The sequence below is a fragment of the Crotalus tigris genome, unplaced genomic scaffold, assembly GCF_016545835.1.
Source record: "Crotalus tigris isolate CLP2741 ecotype Arizona unplaced genomic scaffold, ASM1654583v1 scf7180000017678.2327064, whole genome shotgun sequence".
Taxonomy (NCBI): Eukaryota; Metazoa; Chordata; class Lepidosauria; order Squamata; family Viperidae; genus Crotalus; species Crotalus tigris.
In genome coordinates, this window is record NW_024096561.1 from 2,082,371 (window position 1) to 2,108,561 (window position 26,191).

Consider the following 26,191-nt stretch of genomic DNA (forward strand, 5'->3'; position numbering starts at 1 on the left):
CAAATAGAAATAGGAAGACTGTGGCAAAAGCAAGCAAGGGTAGTACCAATAATCATAGGCGCCTTGGGTTCAATCCGAAAACAACTGGAGCACCACTTGAACACCATTGGCATTGACAAATTCGCTATTAGTCAATTGCAAAAGGCGGCCTTATTAGGAACTGCTTCCATTCTGCGACGATATCTGTAATACCATCAAACATCCACATCTGCCTATCCCAGGTCCTGGATAAGGACTTGATAGGTAGAGAAAATGCCAAATCCAGTCTGAACATCTGGCTGACTGTGCGATGATCAATAATGATGATGATGATGATGATGATGATGTTGGAAGGAACCTTGGAGGTCATCTTGTCCAACCCCCTGCTCAGGCAGGAACCCTACACCATTTCAGACAAATGGCTGTCCAGTCTCTTCTTAAAAACTTCCAGTGTTGGAGCATTCACCACTTCTGGAGGTAGGTTGTTCCACTGGTTAATTGTTCCAATTGTCAGGAAGTTTCTCCTTAGTTCTAGGTTGCTTCTCTTCTTGATTAGTTTCCATCCGTTGCTTCTTGTCCTGCCTTCAGGCGCTTTGGAAAATAGCTTGACTCCCTCTTCTTTGTGGCAGCCCCTGAGATATTGGAACACTACTATCATGTCCCCCTTTGTCCTTCTCTTCGTTAAACTAGACATACCCAATTCCAATTCTTTATGCTCATTTGAACTGCCTGAATCTCCCAAATTCCCTGGCACTTAACATGATATCCCAAATCATACTTAGCTGAAATCTCTGTAGATGAGCCAATTTTCATTGACTTCCTGAAAGCCATTAGGATAGCATGATGTACAATACTACAATAATCTAAGCCAAATATTACCAGAGAATAGATTACCGTTATAAGATTGTCTCTATCCATATCAGTCAATCGCTAATGATTTAGCACTAGTATAGCCTTCAAATCATCTGGATTAATCTTTAGTTTGTTGGCCCTCACTCAATGATTTCATGTAGATGTTAAACAGCATATGGGGAAATGAAACTTTTTGGAATCCAAAAAGCTATAAGATTGAGTAGAAATCCTTCAATAACCTTTGGAGATAGCTATCCAGGTATGAGTCTAAAGGTGTTCCTTCCTCGACTATTTGGGACATCCTCTCAAGAAGAATACGTGATCAATGGTATTGAAGCTATTGAAAGACCCAGGAGAATCAAGATTTCATTTTTCCTATCTCTCCACTGGGAAAGACCATTTAACAGAGAACTAAGGCCTAAACCCCAGTTGAAATGAATCTAGAAAATGTGTTTCATCCAGGAGTATCTGGATCTGGTCATCCACTGCGTGCTCAATTCCAGGAAAGAATGTTGCCCACTGACCTATATTCTATACATCTTATGGATCCAATTACAATATCTTGATGAGTAGTCTCACTGGAGCCTTCTTTATAGGAAGGGGGATCACACCCCCTTGTAAGAAAGAATTCATAATTGCTGGATGTATATATACATTATTTATACATATATAATGCATTATTTATAATCCATCTGAACACCACCTTTCTACTAGATGGAATAATTGACAGCGGCAAGGAGCAAGCATCATGTGGTTGGCTAATTTTGCCTCTGCATCTTCTCTCTATTATCAGCCCTTAAAATTAAACTCAATCAAAGATGTCTGATAAGATAATTCTGGACATCTCTGCAAACTGAACTACTATATTCTAAGTCTAAGAATATAATCAATGTTGCCATATAAATGTGTAATCAACATATAAATAGTGAGCTACTGAGGGTTCTGTATAATATGTAACTGGGCCAGGTCCCAGAAGGCCTTAAATCACTGAAAAAGCTCCACTGGGTGACACTGAGATGACACAAAAAAGAAAAATGGCTGTTTAACCATAATCACTACAAAGCAGACTTGATAATTAGCTTTAACTAGTGTTCAGTTAGATGCAAGATGAGTTTTCCTTACTTGCTCCATTTCCTTCAGCCAAAATGTATACCAACTGAATGAATGGGCTTTGCACATGGGAAAAGATGCTCAGGAGTTATTGTTTCAAGTGGTCACTTATTTCACAAAACAGCCAAATATTGATGAAAATGCCAACCATATCAATTGGAAAACTTCATTAAATCTTTTGAAATCCATTGGAATTTATATGTGGACTATTCTGATGGTTTCATCCCTGCAAAAAAACCACTATAAGCCTCAATCCCAACAGGATGTGGTTTGACCATGAGAAGGTACAGATTAAAATTCCCCACTTTCAGTACACCAACCCAGCCACATTCCATACCATTCCATTCCATTCCATATATATAGATATAGATATATATCTCTTCAGATTGTGGCTTGCCGCACATATTGCACCAATAACTAGTTAAGAAAGACTTATGCTGGTCATGGTGGTTATAAAGTCCTGAATAATCTCAATCAAAGCAGACCAGCATGGATGTTCATAACTATCAGACTAGCAATTCCCAGCACCAAGTCCAAGACAACTCTTGCCAGCTCAGGTAGGAACACTTGCTCAGCAAGATGGATGACGTGTGTTGCTATATAATATAACCAACAAAATCCCCAGTCTGTCCTGATGATGTTACCTAGTTTGGGTCATGAAATGTCTGCAAGAAAACAAGCTCAGAAAGCACCAAGCACACCTCATGTCAACTTTGAGCTACAAATATTCTGCTTTATTAGGGTATGCTTTAGTCAGCATCATGAATCCACTGGTTCCTGAAAGGATTTTTGCTTAACAAACTGCTTCACTGGCCCTCAGTACTTTAAACCAGGTTCACCGTGCTTTATACTATCTGTGTGTATTCTTCTTTTTGAATACTTTCTGCAGTCCTTCCAATTTCTGAATGACATGAACTCTCAGTACTGTGATTGACTAGTTCAGTTGTCCATTTATAAGGTAGTTTCTTAGCTCTTGAAATAGGTTTTGAGTAAGTTATTTGCTCATTTTATACTTGTCTATAAAATGGTAAGACATCCCAGATTTCAGGTGAGATAAGTATGTGCAAATAATCAGTAAGACTTAAAAGTAGATATATCTATAGAACAGCAGAAAAATTATAACAAAATCAAATTCAGTGAGGTTTTCATATTCCTGTGATCCCTAATCACGGATTCATATTTTCATGGTAGTGATGGCAAAATTTATCATAGTAAAAATTTGACTACTACTTGCTGCATTCATCCTGAATGAAAATATAGTATAGGCATATCCAGTTTCATTGATCATCATCTAAGTTAAATAGCTTGTGACCTTTGTGTGCTGGGTGTCTGTGTTAAACAATTCCAACTTAACTTTAAGCATACATGTAAATATTTAGGCATAGGTAGAGGGTTTGGGGGTAAAAATAGAGATTTTTACAAAATTTCATACTTTTGTGGGAAGAGTTCACATGTAATCATCATGAATATGGTGACCTGTATTCTGGTGTTTGTGGTTAAAAAAATAAAGAAGAAAGCAATCTTGTATTGCATAATAATCTTAAGTAATAGATACTTACTGTCCTTTGGTGGTATCCTTGTTACGTGAGGTAAAATGTCTCTCTAATACTGTAGATCAGGGCCTTAAAATTAAGTGGGTGATTGCACTGCTTCCTTGGCTTCTAACGGAAAAGTCATCTGGATATTACAATTCCAATAACTCAAGCTCTGATTTGTCCCTTCTTTCATGATGATTATTATATGCCAGGGGTCTTCAAACTTGGCAACTTTAAGACTTATGGACTTCAACTCCCAGAATTCCTCAGCCAGCCCTGGCTGGATGAAGAATTCTGGGAGTTGAAGTCCACAAGTCTTAAAGTTGCCAAATTTGAAGACCCTTGTTATATGCCCTCCCTATCATTGGAGGGAGGTTATGGAGGTTTTTTTTTAATCGAAAATGGCTTGCTTCTGTAGCTGCTATTTTAATGTTATACATGTGTGTGCAATTGTAAAACTTTGATGAGATGAATTGCTATTTTCAAAAATATCCTGTCTCCTAAAATTGTGGGACAGTGTTGTACTACAGGTGCCGCATTTTAGTATCAGAAAAATGAAGCCTACTCATTCTTTATGCTGCTGTTGTATTTTTTTCATACAAGAGCTTGTAAATTTCAGGCAGTGTTGCACGTTTTGTGTCTCCCGCCCTACTCTACTGCCATATATGTGTCTGGCCTTAATGACAAGGTTATTATTTGTGTAAGGGGAAAAACACCTGCTTGATGGGGAGATCATTAATTTAATCATGCAAATCCATACATGTTTCAGTAACCTAAAAAGACAGTTACAACTCAGTTACGTATTTTTTGTGTTCTAATAGCCTGAATATTCCTTGCTTCTTTTAGTATAGTCTGCATTAGGGAACTGAGTAATTTTTTTAAAGGATGAAATCATAGTCCCACATGAAACTGACTGCACTGCATACCTCAATTTAGACCCATTCCCTGATGCAGTTTTAGATACTAACAAAATGCATTTCAGTCTCCTGTAATTATCCTTTCAAAAAAGATAAAATTTTACTGTAAGTTGTCTGATTCTGTTTTAAGTGAACAAGAAAACCTGGGAGAGGTTGTCTCTTTAAATCAGATCTGCAGTGTTGATGGACCCTCTAGCAGGCATGGTAAGAACCATTCTCACCTCTGCAGCAGGGAGCTTGACCATAAAGATCCTCACATTCAATCAAAACGCTTTCTGTTTTAATATGCACTGTACCAGCCCTATTCCCATGGTTACAGCTCCTGCTCCTTTGGTTGTTTCTAGCATGTTGGAAAATTGAGGCAGAGCACATTTTCTCGTACAGGAGTTTAAAATATAATGAAAGCAGCCCTGTTGTGATTTGCATTTTAAATTCTCTCCCTCTCTCTCTTTCTCTCTCTCCCTCTCTCTTTCTCTCTCTCTCCCCCCTCCTTCTCATTGTACAGAATGCTGTGGCAATAGCTTCAGTTCATTTGCCACAGTCTGTCTTCTCCTCATCTGCAGCCTGGCAATCTGTTGATAACTCCTCTTGCAAGCTACAGTTTATTGCCTTTCGGAATGGAAAACTCTTTCCCAACACTGCAAACTCGTCTCACCTTGCAGGTTATGGGAATCAGAGGGTCATTGGCACACCCGTAGTCTTCATTAAAATAGGTAAGTGTTTTGCATTGCTTTTTTTATTATTCTAAAGCCTAGCTATACATGAGAGTGTCTCGTATAATGGTGCATTGTAGCACGCAGGTATGCTGATCTGAGAATTGCCTCTGCTCTAAGAGAAATATGTCTTTTATTACCGGTGTCTTCATATTTTAAAAAGAAACTTATACAGCTGAGAAGCTTGGCAATTGTAAATATAGGATTCTCTTTTGTGGCTTGCTGAAGTTTATCAGAAAGTTAAAAAAAAAAAGAATTGTGTGAAGAAGGAGGAAATGGAATGTTGCTTTTTAGTTCTGATTATAGCCATAGAAAGTCCGGATCCTAAAAAGATTGGTAGCAGGGATGGGCTCAGTCCTGTTGCATGTATGTTGATAGTCATCAGTCTACTTCTTGAAATGATAAATGTACAGTATAACAAGCGTTTTTGTTGATGAACGTAATGGGTTACATATTCTCCTTTTGGTGTAATATTCAAACAGTGATCTGTTAAACATTTCATTATATCCTGAATTGGATTCACATTTTGGAAGGTTATAATTTAATTTTTGGAATATGAAATTGTCTCTGATGTTAATTCTATCAAAGATAATTGTTTACTATTGTTGTTTGAAACAATTATTTTTATTCAGGGTGTTTAAGTAGCACTGTTATTTGCAGATTAACCTAATAAAATGTCAATTATAGGCAATATTAACTATTCCAAACTTTTGTACATTGCTTTCTGCTGATAGACCAGGAGAGGGATTTTTGCTCTCTCTAATGTCTATATATGTGTACAAAAATTGCTATCGGCTTCTATAAAGAGCATATAGTAATAAAGCATTTTCCGCTTCATTGCTTTAATTCAGTTTGTTCCTTTGGCAGATGGGTGCAATATCGGAAACCTCACCAGTCCTCTTATTATAACGCTGAAGCACTTTACCCAGGGCATAAACCCCATTGCAGTCTTTTGGGATTTTGACCTTCTAGATGGACATGGAGGCTGGTGGGGAGAAGGGTGCCACATAATTAGCTCTGCAGACAGTATTACCACTCTTCATAGTACTCACTTCGGTAACTTTGCAGTGCTAATGGTGAGTATATAACTTCACATATTGTCTGTGTGTGAATCTGCTTGCCTGTCTTTACTTACCAGTATCTGGTTATTAATCTTGGATTCCTTTTAGTTTAGGGAATTAAATGAGGGTAACTTAAAAGAGCTATGCTCAATACTTAATAATACACAACTATATTACCTGCTAGCAGGCCTTGTTATGAATTATTTAATGAAAAATGAAAGTTCTATCAAGAAACTACAGTAATGAAAGTAAATTATCTGTCTGTGTATGTCTGCGTATGTCTACGTATGTGTATATGTAAATATATACATATATATATATATACACACAATGTATATATTCATTCCCCTTCTTAAGAAGGGATGTCTTCTACATATCTAGTGCTGTGTTGATCATATTAATTGCTGGTTTACTGCAATATTGAATCATTAATAAATGGAAAAAACAAAGATTGCTGCTTCACTAAACAAGGATTCTGTAGTCCTCTCTGACAGTTCTTGAAATTCAGGTCCCTGTGCTGACGATAGCATTCTTTTTACTAAATGGCTGCTTTTAAAGAAAGAAAAAAACATATTTATGTGCACTGCTAACACAAAGGTTGCTGAGGTTTTTCCTCAGGCATATTTGCAGTTCACTATGCAGTTATTCAATAGTTTTATTAACTGAAAAGTTATCAGGGCAGACACAAAAGGCATATTAAATTAGAGAATGTATCAGCTGTGAAGTAAATGTAAACAGCGGATGAAACGTATGAGGGAGACTTATGTTTTCTGCAGCCTAGAGAAGGGTTACTCAGTCTCGGTATCTCTTTGAAAGGAAGTAGTGTTCAGTCATCATCTCTCCCTAATGTTGAATCCGGCATTCATTCCAGAATATACTTGTGAAGAGAAGGTGCCCCTTATGAGCACCACTGAAAGGTTCATACTTGAGTAAATAATGCAGAGTGCGTAGAATGGATATAGAATGGCAAACAAAACAAAACCCAGATGACAGGGAATTGAAAGGACGTGTGCAGAGAATGCCAGTCTGTTGCTGTCAGATGGAGCACAGATGTCAGCCAGTCATGGACCAAGTCAGTGACAACAAGTATCTAAATACCAGTCTTGCTTTCTGCTTTATTAAATGAAGTGCCTTCAGTATCACATGACCCATTTGTTTTCACGCTGCATATTACATTAGAATGCCCTAAAGATCCAGTGATTGAAAGTTCCACTTTCTAAGCATGCGAGACAAACAAGGCTATATTTGAACATTTAGTTAGCTTTTGATGGAGGAAGGGGGAATTCTGCTGTGGTTCCTCATAATCTTTTCCAAAAGTACCTGTTGGTGCTGCAGATACCACACCCATTTCAGCTGACTAGTTTGGCACTGTCAATGATGTCCTTAAAACTTTGTATTTATTTAAAAAGTGGGGAAACTTCTTTTTACCTTTGTAGACCATCTGGAATAAATTTATGTTATCATATGTATTTTAATTTGCTGTTCATACCATTTTGAGGGGTGCAGTGTCTCCTATTAATAGGACTTCACATAGTCACGAATGAGTTAAAGACTGCAAGACTCCTGGGTACTTTACTGTAATGTGTATTAGAATATCAAAAAAAGCATAACATTTTATGAACACAGATTTGACCTCATTGAACTAATGTAACATGATTCCCCTAGAAAATAAGCCCATTGTTATGTTTGTCTTGTGATTTTAACAGATTTTCTGTAATTATCAGGAAAAACATTTAAAAAGCATTATTAGTGGATGAATCATATGCTAGTGTAGTCTGGAGATTAAAGCAGGAGATATTAAAGCAGAAGATCTAAGCTAAAGTTGATGAAGAATTCTATAAGATATTCAACAATGTGGATTTGGGTTTAAAAAATCCTGTTTGTATGAGCTTTATTAGAATTGAGATAGTACAATCTGTATTCCAGTCAGTTGTGAAACACATTGGGTGTCCTTGAGCAAGTCACTCTCTCTCAGCACTGGGGAAGGTCTGTGGATCTGCAAGCATTGCATGCAGAAGATTCCAGATTCAAATCCTGCCTTTTCTAATTGTGCTAGGAGAAACTACTTCCTCAAATCCTGGACTCTGTTTATTATTGTTGACATTTATTAAGTTAGATGGACCAATGGTTCGACTTAAGAAGAAGTGACCTCATCTGTTTTGCAAGGTTACTAAAGTGATACAGAGATAAACTTCAAATATATAAACAGGCTCTAGGGAATACAACCATCATTATAATGATGCAAGTCTTTTTTGTGAGATGTTCTTTGATTTATGTTGATCTTCTTTTCCTTTTAAAATGAAAAATAACTTCAAAGCTCTGAATGAAATAGTAGCCTTAAAAATGAATGGAATGGTTAGCTATAGTGAAGCAGATGCATTAGCAAGATGACGGCAGTTTTCAATGTAATTTCTGTTACTGCAATTGTAACGTAACATTTGAGAACTATAGGTTCAAACTACACTGTTTATACTTTTCATTCTATTTGACTGCTTATTGGTGTCTGTGACACTTTTTCTACATGATGATGTTCCCTCAGAAAATTAAGAATTAGCAGTGTTCAAATGTTTAAAGGGTTGCTGACGCCACTGAAAAATAATTGATTTTGCCATGAGTTCTGTTCAGACTAAAAGTTAGCAAAACAGCTTACCCACTGCACTTACCAATTGATTGAACGGAGTATGTTTCAGAACGTCCTATATCTATGAGAATCTCTTTGGCTTTATAATTATTAAAATGCTCAGACCTACTGGAGGCTATACTGAGACAGTGTGCATTATGAAAATGAAGACCATCTGAAGCAGCCCTGGTGATCAACTCCATTTATCACCACAGTTGATTTGGTTCATCTTGCTGGCTAGCTAGGTATTTCTCCCTTCCTCACATCTTCATGCGAGGAAGCGGCACACTCATTGGAAAAGAACCACCATCCCAGCTACACAGAGTATACCAATCTTCAGTCAATGATAGCTGTGCCTCCTTGCTAGAACCTCCAAACAAATAGTATGCATTATGGAAAAATAAAGTTTCAAAAATTACAGGGCTGTTTTAAGGCAGGGTGACACTCAAGTTTTCAAGCTTTCTGGAAATCAGCCATTGTCCTTGTTTCCTGTGAGAGATTGCAGGCAAATTCAAGTTTCAGAAATCCATTGATGGCTGAAAGATCATTATACTGTCATCAACAGTTATTAAAAAAACAAAACTAAAGTATCTTGACATTCCTGTTTTTTCACTAAGAGGTAGGTCCTTTGCCTCTGCTTTGCTATGTCATCTGTCTTTGGGCCCATACATTTTAGGAAAATTGTTATGAAGTTATTATGGGTGGACTGCTCAAAATCTTATAGTGGATATTAAGCTAACTGTGGTAGAAGGTTGTTCTTGGGACCTTTACATTTAGAATCAAATGGAAAGGACTAGAATCTAATCAGCAACTTCAGAAATGATAACAGTTATAAATTATTCACCACTCTATTTTATTTCATTTCATTTTATATGTTTGCAGTTTACCCTTCTTTCCTATGGACTGTTTGGGCATGTAAGAAAGACAGATAGATGCTCAGTTTGTATTTGAAAAGCAATAGATAATAAAATTTCAGTTTCCCACAATCTGAAATAGACAAAACGTTTTAGTGCTAGACAAACATGGACGAAACTGGAAAATGAAAAAGTCAAGAAAGCTGTGGTAAAAATAAAAGGTAAAAGAGAAGAGGAAGGAGTTTAAATATAGGATATTTAATCATATAGTGAATATGAGGTAGAAATGTAAATCGTTGCTGAAGAGATTACAGTAGACTGAAGGTGTTCTTGAATGAGATATATGTCAAAAAGATGTTATTGAAGTTGTTACATTGATTTAAACAGTAAACACAACGTGAACTAGAAGGCCTATGTGTATAATGTCATATTTTATGTCATATTGTATGTCTGCTACTAATACAGCAATTCTTATAGCCCATTGTTCCTTGAATAGTCTGAAGGTCTTTAATAATGATAGCAAGATTTAGGATGAGTTGTAGCTCAGAGGCACCCTAAATATTTGTTAACATTTATCTATCCATCCAAATCAATAAGATATTTGTTTGTGTCTTTCTTGAATTCTGTTCTCTATCTATCCTAAAAGAAAAACTTAGAAATTGTTTCTCTAAAATGTCTATGGACACTCCATTATTTTAATTTTTGTAATAGTTTGACTAATTATTGATAGTTTCGTCCTTGAAAATATGTAGTTTTGGAGAGTTGTTGATAATAGTGGCTTATGTATACTGAACATTTAAAACAATATTTCCAGTATTGATGTGTCCACCAAACAGCAAAGGTCCATCAGTTACTGCAGTAGGCTGCAATGTGTACGAGTCTCTAGAGAAAGGTAGATCAATCAGAAGTAGGAAATAGAATGAAACTAATGCCAAGACAAAGATAAGTAATGAAAACAGAGTGTCTAAGTATATGACATGAAGTTGTTATACCATCACAGGTCCAGGAGGCTGAAATATTTATTTCTCTATAAAAATATGTCCTTCCTAGTTTATGAGAAATTAAGGGAAGGCTGAGAAATAATAGAAGAAATATTAGGCATAAATAATCAAAATACAGGAGGGAAATTTATTGCAGGATATCTTATAAATCAGAACTTAGTCCATTCAAAATATTCTATTGCACCCTAACCAATTCACTAATAAAGAAGAGTGAGAAATTCCTTTTACAGTTCTGTATCTGTAATTATCCTAATATTAGCATTAAATATACCTTTTGAAATTCTATGTACTTATTGTTTTCTTGCGCTTGTCCAAATTACCTAGAACTTTATGTATTTATCTATTGTGTTATAAGGTAAACTAGAGCCTTTTCTCTCTTAATTATCCATCCCAAATAAAATTACATCAGATTTACTGTCATGTTACTTCCTGGGACCAGAAGTTGAAAGGAAGGGCCCAGGGTCAAGGTTGATTGTTGGGTGTTATTAATATCACCAGCCATAGTGTCCAAGGGGCTCGATAATCTATTATTTATTCATATATTGAATAACTTGTTGTAATCAGGACTGACTCCTGTGGAAATACAGCAAAATAATTTTAACCATAGTATTGATAATAATGATGATTTTATCCACTCAGTCAAGTCTGACTCTTGGCTATTCTGTGGGTCACGTCTCTTTTGATCTTGCACTATTCCTTTGAGTTTTTCTATGGTCTGGCTGATATCAGCTTTGATAGTGTCCAGCCATCATATTATTTGACGGCCTGGTTTCTTTTTACCGCTAACTCTTCCAGAGACAATTGCTTTCTCCAGTAAATTCCCCTGTATAATAATAATAATAGTAAAGTTGGAAGGGATCTTGGAGGTCATCTAGTATTAATCTAGCTCAGGCAGGAAACCCTATACCATTTCAGACAAATGGTTGTCCAGTCTCTTCTTAAAAACTTCCGGTGTTGGAGCATTTACTGCTTCTGGAGGCAGGTTGTTCCACTGATTAATTGTTCTCACTGTCAGGAAGTTCCTCCTTAGTTCTAGGTTGCTTCTCTCCTTGATTAGTTTCCACCCGTTGTTTCTTGTCCTGCCTTCAGGCGCTTTGGAAAATAGCTTGATTCCCTCTTCTTTGTGGCAGCCCCTGAGATATTGGAATACTGCTAACATGTCCCCCCTCCTGCTCTTCGTTAAACTGGACATACACAATTCCAGCAACCGTTCCTTATATGTTTTAGCCTCCAGTCCCCTAATCATCTTTGTTGCTCTTCTCTGTACTCTTTCTAGAGTCTCAACATCTTTTTTACATCGTTGTGACCAAAACTGGATGCAGTATTCCAAGTGTGGCCTTACCAAGGCATTGTAAAGTATTAATACTTCACATGATCTTGATTCTATCCCTCTGTTAATGCAGCCTAGCAATGTGTTGGCCTTTTTGGCAGCTGCAGCACACTGCTGGCTCATATTTAGGTGATTGTCTACTAGGACTCCGAGGTCTCTCTCACAGTTACTACTATTGAGCAAGGTGCCACCTATGCTGTACTTGTGCGTTTGATTTTTCTTGCCTAAATGTAGAACCTTGCTTTTTTCACCATTAAATTTCATTTTGTTAGATAGTGCCCAGTGTTCAAGTCTGTCCAGATCCTTCTGTATCTTAAGCCTGTATGACATGGCCAAAGTCAGTGAGAGATGCAGTTTCGTGACTTTGCCTTCTAGTGACAGGTCTGGTATTATGCACTCCAGTACTTGCTTGTTAGTCACCTTTTTGGTCCAAGGAATATACAGGAGCCTTCTCCAGCACCACAGCTCAAACGAGTCGATTTTCTTCTCGTCTTGCTTTTCTAAGGTCCAACTTTCACAACCATAGATAGCTCCAGGGAACACAATCGAGCTTATAATAGTACAACATATTAAACTGTAAAAAAATGCCAATCATCGATAAAAGCAGAAAATATAAAATGCTTAGAGAAGACCTCCATTTTAAGGCCTTCCAGAAATATGCCAGGGTAGGTACTATTCAAACCTCTGGGAGGGAGTAAGGAGGTTGCCGTTGGGCCCTCAGTCCTCCTGTTTCATAAGTAAGGAACTTTAAGCCTCTCCACATGGGACAGATGTACTGGAAAGGCCTACTTACAATTCATTTCAGATAGTTCAGAAAATTTTACAGGACTCTCCAAAACTCCATTTTTGCTTTTTACACAAGCTCTGACCAGGATGAGTTGTGATAGCTAGATTATATAGGATTCAGCTAATCCCAGTCTGTTTGTCTATCAGAAGCACATTTCTGACATTTCATCTTGCTTTCAAATACAAAACAGAGCCAACATTGGACTATTCATAAAGGTGCTGCCATAATTCTCAGTAAACACTTACTATTCCGAATATGAATCTTTAAAGAAAATCAAATACTCAGTGGATATGAAAGCTTTAAATTTTCTTTATAAAAAAAAAAACCCAGTGTTTATTTCACAAAAATGACTGAGTTGTCATGCTAGAATTGTATATTGTTTTATATTGTGGCTACAATCTTTTTGTGGGCTTCCATGCATTGATTTTTTTAAAAGCAATTTTAAAAAAATTACTTATTTGATCAGCTGGAATTCCTCATTACTTCTGATAGACTGGAAGACATTTTTGTCCCAAATCCATTTGATCATGGATTGGGCATTTGTTGTGGCCTATCTCCATCCCATTGACTCTACATTACTGAAGAATTGCTCCCTGCTGCAGTAAATATAGTAGATGCAATATGCAGCTTCATATCCTGATTCACTACATTGCATTTGCTCTTAATAAGGGATGGAGTCTAGCCAAAACTATTTGGAATGGTTCATTAAACTACAAAAAGCTCAGGACAGAGCAAGTTATCTCAACCAATACCTCACTAGAGGCAGCTTTTCATTATGCTTTTAGTTGGCTTCCTTCACCTCTCAACTTTAAAGAAGAATATAAGTGTATTGAAGAAAAAGTGTTATTTTATGATTTCTCATTACTTGCTTGTCTTGTAGTGGGTGATAGAGAAACTAGAATTTAGTTTTCATGTTTTCATTCTTGCGTTGCAGTGTTTCCCATCTTGGGCAACTTCAAGTTGTATGTACTTCCATTCCCAAATCCCCAACAATGATTATTCTGGCTGCAGTATTCTCACAAAGTTTTTTAAAAATGGGAAACATGACTCTACAGGAATTTGGAATTCCAAAAGATAAGTGCATCAACTGGTGGAAAAGAATTAATGAGAGCATTGGGGAAATGTAAGCTAAGAGATCCATGTAGGGAAAGCAGGAGGTGTATTAGACAGGTACTCAAAAGGCCAGTATGATTGCAAATTAATAATAATAATAATAATAATAATAATAATAATAATAATAATAATAACCCCCAGTGAGGCACTACCTTGACGTGGTTGTGGGGCTTGTGTACTCTGAGGAAGATGAGAGCTATGCCAGAGGTTCAACCATACTGGACAGGTCTCATCAGAGGAGTCAGACAAAGAGTGTCTCTCCCATAAAAAAATATGGTGAGACGTAAATTTCAGAATGCCATACCGGCTCGGACGTCGCCCGGGTTAACAAGGTCCGCGCTAGATATTGGAGTTCCTGGATATCTGGTGAAAAATGGGTTACAGGACTCAGGACTGTTGGCTGAGCAACCAGGGCCAGCAGCTGCAGAACTACTGGAAGAAAAGGTGTTTACCCGTCGCAGATACACAGTGATGGAAAACAAAGAAATAATGATCTGTTACTACAGATCAAGTCCAACAAGAAGAGGATATCTAAAACGAATGCACCAGTTCTGGAAAGAACAACATCCAGAATCAGAAATAACAGAACAGAGACTAGCAGATCAACGCCGATTTATAACACGAAATAAAGTATTCACAGAAACAGAATTGGACGAACTGCAAAGGTTTACCCAGGGCAAAGAAATCAAAGCCTTACCAGAAGTAATTCAGAATGTAGAGGCAAACAAGGGGGAGTTGGCAGTGAAAGAATCCAGTAGAGATATACAACTGTTCTCATTTGGAAACCAGGCGCCTATTCCTCAGGAAGAACAAAACCTTCTAACTAAAGAAATAAAAGAATTGAAACAAAGAATAACTGAGCATCTAGAACAGCACAAAAACAACAGAATAAGGCTACCTGCATTGAAGCTTGTTCCAAAGAAACAGCTAGCACAAGCATTAAAAGATGCAAATACTGCAATAGCAAGTATAAGCACCAATTCACTGCAAGAAACAAACCAACTAATGTACAGCACAGCTGCAGTTATAACAGAATACCTGGGATGCAAAATCAACAAAGAAGAAAAACAAACAAACAATGCACCACAAAAATGGAAGGTTAGACTAGAAAATAAGATCAGCAAGTTAAGATCACATGCAAGCAAGCTAGAACAGATGAAAGAAAAGAAGCTGAAGAACAAGAAGACCAAAGAATACCTAATCAAGAAATACCACTTAGAAACAAGGAAGATCAAGGAAGCATTGGAAATAATAAAGCAACAAATAACAGCTATAGCCAGGAAAATCAGTAGATATGAAGCTCGAATTGCAAACTATAGGCAAAACCTCCAATTTCAATCCAATCAGAAACATTTCTACCAATCCATCAATGGAGAAACTGCAAGGAATCAGTCAGTACCTGACAAGGAAGAAACAGTGCAGTTCTGGAAGCAGATATGGGATAACCCAAAGAAATACAACAAGGATGCGGCTTGGTTAAAAGAGGTGGATGCAAATAAAACAGAAGTTGAAATGAAAGAACTAGTAATAACAACAAAAATGGTAGAAAAAAGAGCAAAGAAAATCAAAAATTGGTCAGCACCAGGTGAAGATGAACTGCATGGGTTTTGGTTGAAACATCTAACTGTTATACACCCACTCATTGCCAAGCAGTTCAACAATATACTACAGGGAGGAGAAATTGAAAAGTGGCTAACAACTGGGAAAACCTACCTAATAATGAAAAATCCAGCAAAAGGGGCAACACCAGGTAACTACAGGCCAATTACCTGCTTACCAACAACTTTCAAATTACTAACTGGTGTAGTAGCTGATGCAGTGCAACAGCATCTAGTTGAAAACAATCTCTTTCCACCTGAGCAGAAAGGAAACCGCCCCAATAGCAGAGGAACAAAAGATCAACTCCTAATAGACAAAATGATCTTGGAAAACTGCAAGAGAAGGAAGACCAACCTGAATGTGGCATGGATTGACTACAAAAAGGCATTTGACTCTCTGCCACATGATTGGATAATAAAGTGCCTAGAAATAACAGGAGTCAGTAGAAACATCAGAAAATTTGTGCAAAGATCGATGGCACAATGGAAGACACAGTTGCAGATCAATGGTGAGAGGCTGGGAGAGGTTAATATCAAGAGAGGAATATTTCAAGGAGATTCATTATCACCATTACTATTTGTTATTGCACTGTTTCCTCTGTCAACAATACTGAATAATTCAGGACATGGCTATCAAACATCAAAAACATCTGCCAGACTATCCCACCTCCTTTACATGGATGATCTGAAGCTGTATGGAAAAACATCATCTGAAATAGAATCGCTGCTCAACACTGTCCGTATATATAGCCAAGATATTGTAATGGAGTTTGGCTTGGACAAATGTGCCACACTTACTATCAAACAAGGAAAAATAGTGAAAACTGAAGGAATCAAGATGCCCCACGAAAATAACATTAAGAGTCTGGATGAGGAAGAGTACTACAAATACTTGGGTATCCTTCAAGCTGACAACATCAAGCACACTGAAGTCAAGAAAAAGATTAGAGGTGAATACATCAAGAGAGTGAAGAAGATCTTAAAGTCCAAACTCAATGGAGGAAATACCATAAAGGCAATCAACACCTGGGCAATCCCAGTCATTAGGTACACAGCTGGAATAGTGGACTGGACTCAAGCAGAACTAAAAGCAATGGATAGGAAGACCAGAAAAATAATGACAATGAATCATGCCCTTCATCCATGCAGTGACATTGACAGACTTTATCTACCAAGGCAAATAGGTGGGCGTGGAATGCTACAAGTACATCAGATGGTTGAAGAAGAAAAAATGGCTTTGGAAGAATATCTGAAGAACAATGATGAAGATGCACTGAAATTAGTATATCAGGAAGGCTTACTAACTACTGGAGAGACCAAACTGGCCTACAAGAAAGACCAAATGAAGAACAGAATAGAGGCATGGGAAGACAAAGCACTACATGGCCAATACATGAAAAAAATAGCTGGGAAAGCAGATAATAATAAAACCTGGCAATGGCTAAGAGCAGGAAAACTGAAGAAAGAGACCGAGGGACTAATTCTGGCTGCACAAGACCAAGCCTTAAGGACAAATGCATACAAAGTCAAAATTGAGAAGACAGCAACAGACAGTAAGTGCCGCCTATGCAAAGAAGCTGAAGAAACAGTGGACCACTTGGTAAGCTGTTGCAAGAAGATTGCACAGACTGATTACAAGCAGCGGCATGACAAAGTAGCAACAATGGTGCATTGGAAGATCTGCAAAAAATATCATTTGCCTGTAAGCAAAAACTGGTGGGATCATAAAATAGAGAAAGTCATAGAAAATGATAAAATTAAACTGCTCTGGGACTTCAGAATTCAAACAGACAAGCACCTGCAACATAACACCCCAGACTTAACAATTGTCGATAAGAAAGACAAAAAAGTCTGGATAGTGGACGTGGCAGTGCCTGGAGACAGCAGAATAGAAGAGAAAGAACTGGAGAAGATAACAAAATACAAAGACCTACAAATAGAAATAGAAAGACTGTGGCAAAAGCAAGCAAGGGTAGTACCAATAGTAATAGGCGCCTTGGGTGCAATCCCAAAACAACTGGAGCACCACTTGAACACCATTGGCATTGACAAATTCGCTATTAGTCAATTGCAAAAGGCGGCCTTACTAGGAACTGCTTCCATCCTGCGACGATATCTGTAATACCATCAAACATCCACATCTGCCTATCCCAGGTCCTGGGTAAGGACTCGATAGGTAGACAAAATGCCAAATCCAGTCTGAACATCTGGTTGACTGTGTGATGATCCATAATAATAATAGTTGGAAGGGACCTTGGAGGTCATCTAGTCCAACCCCCTGCTCAGGCAGGAAACCCTATACCATTTCAGACAAATGGCTGTCCAGTCTTTTCTTGAAAACTTCCAGTATTGGAGCATTCACCACTTCTGGAGGCAGATTGTTCCACTGGTTAATTGTTCTAACTGTCAGGAAGTTTCTCCTTAGTTCTAGGTTGCTTCTCTCCTTGGTTAGTTTCCATCTGTTGCTTCTTGTCCTGCCTTCAGGCACTTTGGAGAATAGCTTGACTCCCTCTTCTTTGTGGCAGCCCCTGAGATACTGGAACACTGCTATCATGTCCCCCTTGTCCTTCTCTTCATTAAACTAGACATACCCAATTCTCGCAACCGTTCCTTATATGCTTTAGCCTCCAGTCCCTAATCATCTTTGTTGCTCTTCTCTGTACTCTTTCTAGAGTCTCAATATCTTTTTTACATCGTGGTGACCAAAACTGAAGTCGAAGGAGGCAGAATGAAATGATGGGAATAGGGGGAGTTAACCGATATAGCAAGAGACAGATTCAATGTAAATATTTCTGCTGGAAGTATTTAACAACAATACATTTTCCTGGGCTTTGGGGCAAAATCGACTTATTTTTGTAGACTTTTATTCAGAAGTTGAAATTGGCCAGAAAACCCAAGACAAAATGCCTATAGTTTAACCCAGTATTTCTCAACTTTTAAGATGTGTGAATTTCAGTTTCCAGAATTCTCCAGCCAGCAAAAGGAAGAAGTTGAAGTCCACACATCTTTAAAAATGAAATTAAAATGCTCTGATTTAAATAAATAATTAGCAATACTGGTACACCTCAGTTAACAGTTACAATAGTTGAAAAAAATGCAGCTTTGTGACAAATCCTCGCATTTATGATTGTTACAGTGTCCAGCAGCCGTGTAATTGCCATTCAGGTATCCCACAACTGGCAAGCATTTCTAACCATCATAGTTTCCCCCAATCACATGATCACCATTTGTGAGCTTCACAATGGCTTCCACAAGGAAAATTAATGGAGAATGTGGAAGTGAAATTTCAAGTTGCAGTCACATGGTGTCCCATTTAATGACCATAATGGTTTACTTAACAATGGAAGCAGAAGTGATATAAATCAAACAGATTCATATGATTTTTCACTTAGAAACTTCAGCACTTAGCCATGGAGTTGGCAGCCTCATTTACCAACCACCAATTGTGGTTGGTAAATGAGGTCTACCTGTACAGGAAATGGCTAAGGATTTCAGAATAACTGCAAGCTGTGTCTAATGGCGACTGTGTCTTTGTTGAAAGTATTCAGCCTTGTGCAAGGTGATTTTCACAAGCATTCCCAGATAAGCTTCCCGAGGACACTTGAGAAAAGAACTGAACATATTGTAATACAGAGGGCTATAGTAAATAAAAAGTCTGGCAGAAATTGTGTGGCCTGGTTTGCTTACCTGAAAGAAAAAGTTGTTAGAGATGCAAATGTATGATATTGCTTTTTAAAGGAAAAAATGCATACCTACCAGACTTTAATTTATTACTTGATTTGACAAAATAGAAACAAAAACCATGTTTAAGGCACGACAGGTATAATTCTAACACTATCTTCAAAACTGTACAGTTAGTTCATTGCACCACTTCTGTAGTGGATCTGTGTGCCATTGTTTGGCTTCAGACACCCATACAGTCAGTGGTGGGATTCAAATATGTGAATAACTGGGTCTTTGTGTGGATGCTGCTTCTGGAAGTCCATTTTGGGCCTGGGCAACAAAAAATTAGCTACCGGTTCTGCCAAAGTGGTGTGAACTGGCTGAATCCCACTACTGCATACAGACTTTTATCAAGCAAAACTGTGTGCATACATTTTCCTGTCCTATCAGATCTCTCATTTCTGCCGCTCCATAAACTCTATTTAAACCATAATAGCCACCATTTCCCATGAACTTGAAAAGTATGGTGACCAGTTTCGGTCTGAGCTTGTTTTCAATATCCTGTTTTCCCAGTATGGACAAAAGAGATGGTTAATTAATACAGTCTGATTTAATTGTTAGGTGCTAGCAAAAGAAGAGCAAAAGAAGGCTACTGCATAACTCTGCCTCACCTTCTAAAGATACTGTCATCTAAACATTATTGTGTTATCTGCAAAGAAATGTACAACAAACCAGATATTCTGTATAAAAGAAGAGCTTCAAGAAATCAGTGTATTCATGCATACGCTTCTACCTCAAATGTTTACAATTGGTTCCTTCTCACCATCTTTTACTTTATGACCCAAACGTTCATCTAATTTTTCCCTCATTACAGCTTTTCCTCCTTGAGACAACTTTTACCCCAGAGAAGCTAAATACCCCTTATCATTTGATAAAATTTATGAAGTACTTGAATAGAATAATTCTACTGGAGAGGATGATAGAATTATTGTTTTCTGCTTTGTCCAATGTTCCTTTTTTAAAAAAATGTTCTTAATAATACTTGCAACCATGCTAAATCTTTATTCTTCATGGTTCCTTCTTCTAGAAAGGCAGATTACCTTGCTAGCTGCTAATATTCATGACCTCTAGAGTCTCCTCTAGGAAATAACAACTTAAAGCTGCCTTGTTGAAATGTGCTGATGTGCAATTGCGCTATTTTGCATATTTTGTTTAAAAAAATCTTTGCTTTTTTTTCTCTTGGGACAGAACGGGGAGGCTGACAGATCAATAACATTTAATTATCATTAAAATAGAGACAAGATTAATTTATCATCTACCAGTATCAGTGTCTTACATACCAAATGAAATCAAGGATATTTTACAATATCCTAACACATTTCAGGGCTGAGGTATAATTACTTGATGTATATGAAATCAAGACCAAGCTTAAAATAAAATCTTGGCTGGTTTTAAATAAAAAGTACCTTTAACTTAACTTGATTTTTGATGACCCATTGTAAAAAGGGTGATACTAGGGAAGGCACAGAGCATTATCTTTCATAGGAATACTTGAGCATGATCTAATAAGATGGTGTTTATAATATTTGCATTCAGCTAAATGTCCAGTGTGTCCTGACATGCAGTTTTATATTATTCTTTCCTACTGTTTGTGTGTTCTCTCCCCCTAACATATTTAATACATCCATTATAGTTTCCAGTAGCCTTATTTTGTTGTGGAACAGATGCAGAAATATTAAGGAAATGTTACATTAGGTGCCTGTTCCTCCTTCTCTTCCTCCAGCAATCAGCTTTTAGGCAGCAGCACCAGTAATAAAGAGGAAGGTCACAATACTTTTGTGAGCCCCATGGGCTTATGTTTCTGAAGATAGGTGCTACCCTCTGCCTTTTCTAAGTATTCATCAAGCACAAGTGTCATCATAATCAATTGCTGAGCTTTTAATTAAAATTATGCACAATTTCTTCTAAAGCTTCTTCATAATAAAAATTAATTCAGAGATTCTTTAGACTAGAGGCAATGAAGCAATCCAGTGGCTCCCTAGATTTCATATTTTGTGAAGCATATTTTGTGAAGACAGTCCCTGCTTCTTTCCCATACACACATACGCTTTTCCCATACACACATGAAGACTTTATTTTATACATAAGCAACACTTACTGCAGCATTGAAAATTCCTACAGGCAGGGAAGATTACAAGATAAGAGTGCAAGATGAGAGGTTGTGTGTTCTAGCCAGATGTGTCAAGCCATTTCTAAAACAAATTACAGGCAATCTATTATCCATAAATAGAAATGAGTGGTAGCATCTTATATTGGTTAAAAATGTGGTGTGAACAAGGTGCAGCGTTCAGTCAGTAATCTCATGAAATCAACCATATTTGAAAATACATTCAAAGTATGCATTTTTCCTGATCATTCTTACCCTTCTGTGATCCCAACTCACGTTTTTCTCTTCAGCATCTGAAGCAATTTATTTTCATATTTTCCCTTTGAAGATCCTGCAAGTGTAATGGTGGCTCAACAGCTTAACTGTCCCCCTCAGTAATTGAAGTTAGCTGAGGAGGGCTCAGGTTTTGTCTGCTCTTTAGCAGACAATGAGCAAGAAGCAAAGTGTAGACCTGTTTTGTTTTCATTGTTTACCTTTTGTGTAAGTGAGAACAAGGGATCTTCGTTTCTGTAGGACTTTCCACAGCTAAAGATGAACCACTGTCGTAGTATCCTGAGAAACAGCTGCTAGAAACATTTAGTCCTAGTTAAAAGCATGTTGGAATAGTGTTTTAATCTTTTATAAAGATTATAAAGAGGGAAGAGGCTACTTGAACATCTGGAGGCAAAAAAAAATCCATAATATAGGAGTGGCAACACAGAAGACCCGTTGCCTGATCCATGTCCCATCACTAATGTGGAGATTCTAAGCAGGCTTTCCTAGGATTTTCGTACTGGATTTAGCAAGGCAGCACCTAATATCAGCCAATGTTATTATACCTTTTTAGGGCTTTGTGGGCTATCACCAGCACTTTAAATTGGTCTCGGCCTCCTTCTGATGATGAGTGCAGTGTTTTTAGTAGTAATGTTACTCTACTATGAAAGAATGGTTTTGTCAACACTCTAGCTGCCACATTTCAGACCAGTTGCAACTCCTGCATCATCTCCAAAGGTTGCACCTGTAGAGTGGGTTAGAGTAATTTAAACAAATGGTGGTCAAAGCAGAAATTGCTGTCACCAAGCCAGCTTAATCTAGGAAGAGCCATAATTAATACACCAGTGAAGCTGGGCAATAGACCTCCCTTCTCATGGTTTCCAGCTGTTGCTTAAGCAGTAGTGATGAAGGTCCACAGATTATGATTAGGGCCAATGATCTTGGATGTTTATTTATGAGAAACAGTCCAGCTGTCCTCAGGTCACAACCTGCATTTAACTATAATTTTTATTAAGAATTTTGATTACAGTAGTAAAAATTAAACAAAAAAAAACCCCTAAACTTAGAAGAGAAAAAGAGATGGGAAAAAGAATAAAAGTGCAAGGAAAAAAGAAAAAGAATATAATAAAAAGAATATATATATATATATATATATATATATATATATATATATATATATATATATATATACACATATATATATATATATATCGTCATCTTCAGGCTGGTGTTTTCAGCTTCGTGCTTCGAGCAGCAATGTGTGCTCTTAGCTGTTTCTTCCTTTTAACTGCCAGTGGGGGTATGAACTGATTGGGTGGGAGCTTGGCTGTGTTCTGATTGGGTGGAGGTGTGTTCTGATTGGTTAGGGGCTTGGCTGTGCTCTGATTGGCTGGGGGGTTGGCTGTGCTCTGATTGGCTGGGGGAGTGTTCTGTTTGGTTGTGCTCATGTTAGTCTGAGTTGCAGAGGGGTTTAAGATTTTGGGCTGCCTTGCTATTTTTTGGCTTCGCGTTTGTGGTCGTGCCTCATTTTCATGGAGGGTGTCAGTTTGCGTCATGTATGGATTGGAGGGCTTTAAAGTGGCTAATGATGCAGCTCTGGTCTGGCTTCTGGTTTGTGGTCGTGCCTCATCATCGGTGTGGCTTTGGGTTTGCTTTTTGCGTGGATGTGTGGTGGTGACATCCTGTGTGGTTTTTCTGAGTGTGGGTCTGGTATCATTTTTTGTGTTAGGGAGTCGTTTGTCAATAAGGGCGGGTTTCCAAATGGCTGGTAGGCGGGAGGTATCATCTCACTTGTTCATGCTGTGTGGGTGTTTTTCTATCTCGATGGCTTCTCTGATTATTCTGTTATTAAAACATTCTCTTTTGGCAACAGTTCTGGTATTTTAAAAGTCAATTTCATGTCCTGTGGCTTTAAGGTGTTGGACCAGGGAAGATGTTGGTTCCTCTTTTTTGACTGTGACCTTAAAGCCACATTTTATTATATATCTTTGCATTCTATTTCACCTTCTGCTATTTTATCTTACTCTTTTATCTTTATTCTATCTTATCTATTATATTGTAGTCTATTGTATCTTACCATAGCCTTTTCTATCACATTTCCCTGTATCTTACCTTATCTTATTGTATTTTACTGTGGTTGATGCCTGTGCTTTTGATATGGTCTATTGACTAATCAATAAAGTAGACTATTAGTGTAACTTCCAAAGCTAATATATTTGTTCTTCTACATACTGCAGTTTGGAAGAAAGCGGCTTATGATTGTTCTGCAGTATAGCTGACACTGAATATTGTAAGCCAAACTCTGAATGGTTTACAACTTGCAATGCTACTCAACAGATAATCATACAACTTTCAACAACACTGTGTGATAGTTATTAAGGTGACCAACTCTTTTACAATGAAAAGGAGGACACAAATAAATTGAAGAAAAAAATATCGTAAATAAAAGAAACATTTTATTCATTGCAACAATAATAGAGACAACTTGCATGTGCAAAGTTTGCCAGCCGGGTGTTTTGGCGCGCTCAGCAGCAACTCCTATTGGCTTTCGAAAGCCAATAGGGAGAGTAGCACAGCTCATGCAAAAGTTGAAAAAAAAACCATCAAAAAAAAGGTGCCGGAACGCCGTTCTGAGCGTTCTATGAGAAAAAAAAAGCCCTACAGATTAGTCTTCAAATATCGAAAAGGAGGACATGTAGGAGGACACTTTTCGAGAGAGGACAGAATCTACAAAAGGAGGACTGTCCTTAAAGGAAGACGGTTGGTCACCTTATAGTTATACTCATATTGCTAAGAGGAATAGTTGCTGAAGCTAATTTCATTTTCTGGTCAAACATTTCTCCAGACTATTTCAAATCTCCTCTTAAACCAAAACATTTGTTGAGTTGCATGCAGAAATTTCAGAATTTATTGGCTTATGTACAAACTCTGGTACCCTTAAAATAAATTTCTGAAAAAAATCTTCAAAATTCACATACAAAAGTACAACCCAGAGGAAGAGAAAGGACTCTGGACTTTGATGCTAACAGAATTTTGTCTTCTAATCTAAACTATAGTTTTGTGTAAACCGGAGTAGCATCTTCCTGCAAGGGCCACTTATTTTAAATAAAGATTTAAAGCAGAGGTTCTTAATGTTTTTTTGCTCTGCACCCCTTTGAGTGTTTGTCGAAACCTACAGACCCCTTTGCAGAAAAATGTATTTATCTGCACAAAGTAAAATACATATAGCTTGTATCATAAAGAAAACCAAATATGCTCAAATAGTTATTTAAATATTAAAAAATAACAGATATGTAATATACTGTATGTTGATTTAATGATTATATCTTCTTGGCATAATAATATTTATATCTTGTATATCATTTATTCTACTGTGCGTGCGCACCTTTGAGGTTTTCAGAAGTGGTTTGCCCTTGCTTTTTTCTTAGGATTGCAAATGACCAGCCCCATATCACCTGGCTAGAGTCTACAGACCATAAGTAATTTTGTTACCTATACAGATTGTTGAAAACAATGTATGTTCTTTTCATCTAAATTCACAGACCCTTTGAAATCTAAATCCCAAGTTAGGAACCCTTGGTTTAAAGATATTTTCTCTAATAAAATAATTCCATGTATTGGGTTACTTTAATGAATCAAAAGTATTAGATTCTATAATGGGAAAAATGAATGAAATGAGCTCTGTTTTCTACATTATCATACATTATGCTTATTATGCTCATTTTCTAGAGTCCCTGCTCATTATGAACACAATGCCAAGACCTGTGGATTCTGCAATTTGCAGAAAAAAATTGACAATGCACACATCCCTGTCCTCTTGAAACTAACATGTTAGAAGCAGCACAGTTTGAATAAGAAATCTGTCTCCAAGCTTATTCCTGTCAGTAATAGCTAGTATTCCCTTACTGGCCAGCGTATGATTTACTTATACCCACCCAAAAAAACTATTAAATCCTCAACAAGAATTAATTCAACAAAATTTGTATTTGATTTGAGAATATATTAAGCAGTTCAGTATAATGTCTGTGGAGGCTTCATATCCAGTTTGGTTGCCTTTATTTGTGGTATCACTTTCCTTCTCTTAGCAAAACAACAGAATAACAGAGTTGGAATCGACTTTGGAGGTCTTCAACCGCCTAGTTAAGCAGGAAACCCTATAGCATTTCAGGCAAATGGTTGTCCAATCTCTTCTTAAAAACCTCCAGTGTTGGAGCATCTATAACTTCTGAAGGCAAGTCATTCCACTAATTTAATTGTTCTCTCAGGAAATTTCTCCTTAGTTCTAGGTTGCTTCTCGCCTTGATTAGTTTTCATCCATTGTTTTTTGTCCTGCCTTCAGGTATTTTGGAGAATAGTTTGACTCGCTCTTCTTTGTGACAGCCACTGAGATATTGGAACACTGCTATCATGTCACCCCTAGTCCTTCTTTTCATTAAATAGACATACCCAATTTCTGCAACCATTCTTCATATGTTTTAGACTCCAATCCCAGAATAGAACAGGATACAACAGAACAGAATAGAATACTTGGCCAAGTGTGCTCAGACACATCATCATCTTTGTTCCTCTTCTATAAACTCTTTCTAGAACCATAACATCTTTTTTATTTGTGGCAACTAAAACTGGATGCAATATTCAA

At 37.3% G+C, this 26,191-nt stretch overlaps 1 protein-coding gene across 3 annotated transcripts in view; it reads left to right on the top strand.

Annotated features, from left to right (window-relative positions):
• The window catches only part of ADGRA1 (adhesion G protein-coupled receptor A1), a 462,284-nt gene that overhangs the window by 347,431 nt on the left and 88,662 nt on the right, over positions 1–26,191 (top strand). For all 3 annotated transcript variants that reach the window (XM_039337456.1, XM_039337457.1, XM_039337458.1), the window contains 2 exons: positions 4,899–5,106; positions 5,974–6,182. In XM_039337456.1, coding sequence (XP_039193390.1) covers positions 4,899–5,106; positions 5,974–6,182 — 417 coding nt within the window. The remainder of the gene's footprint in view (positions 1–4,898; positions 5,107–5,973; positions 6,183–26,191) is intronic.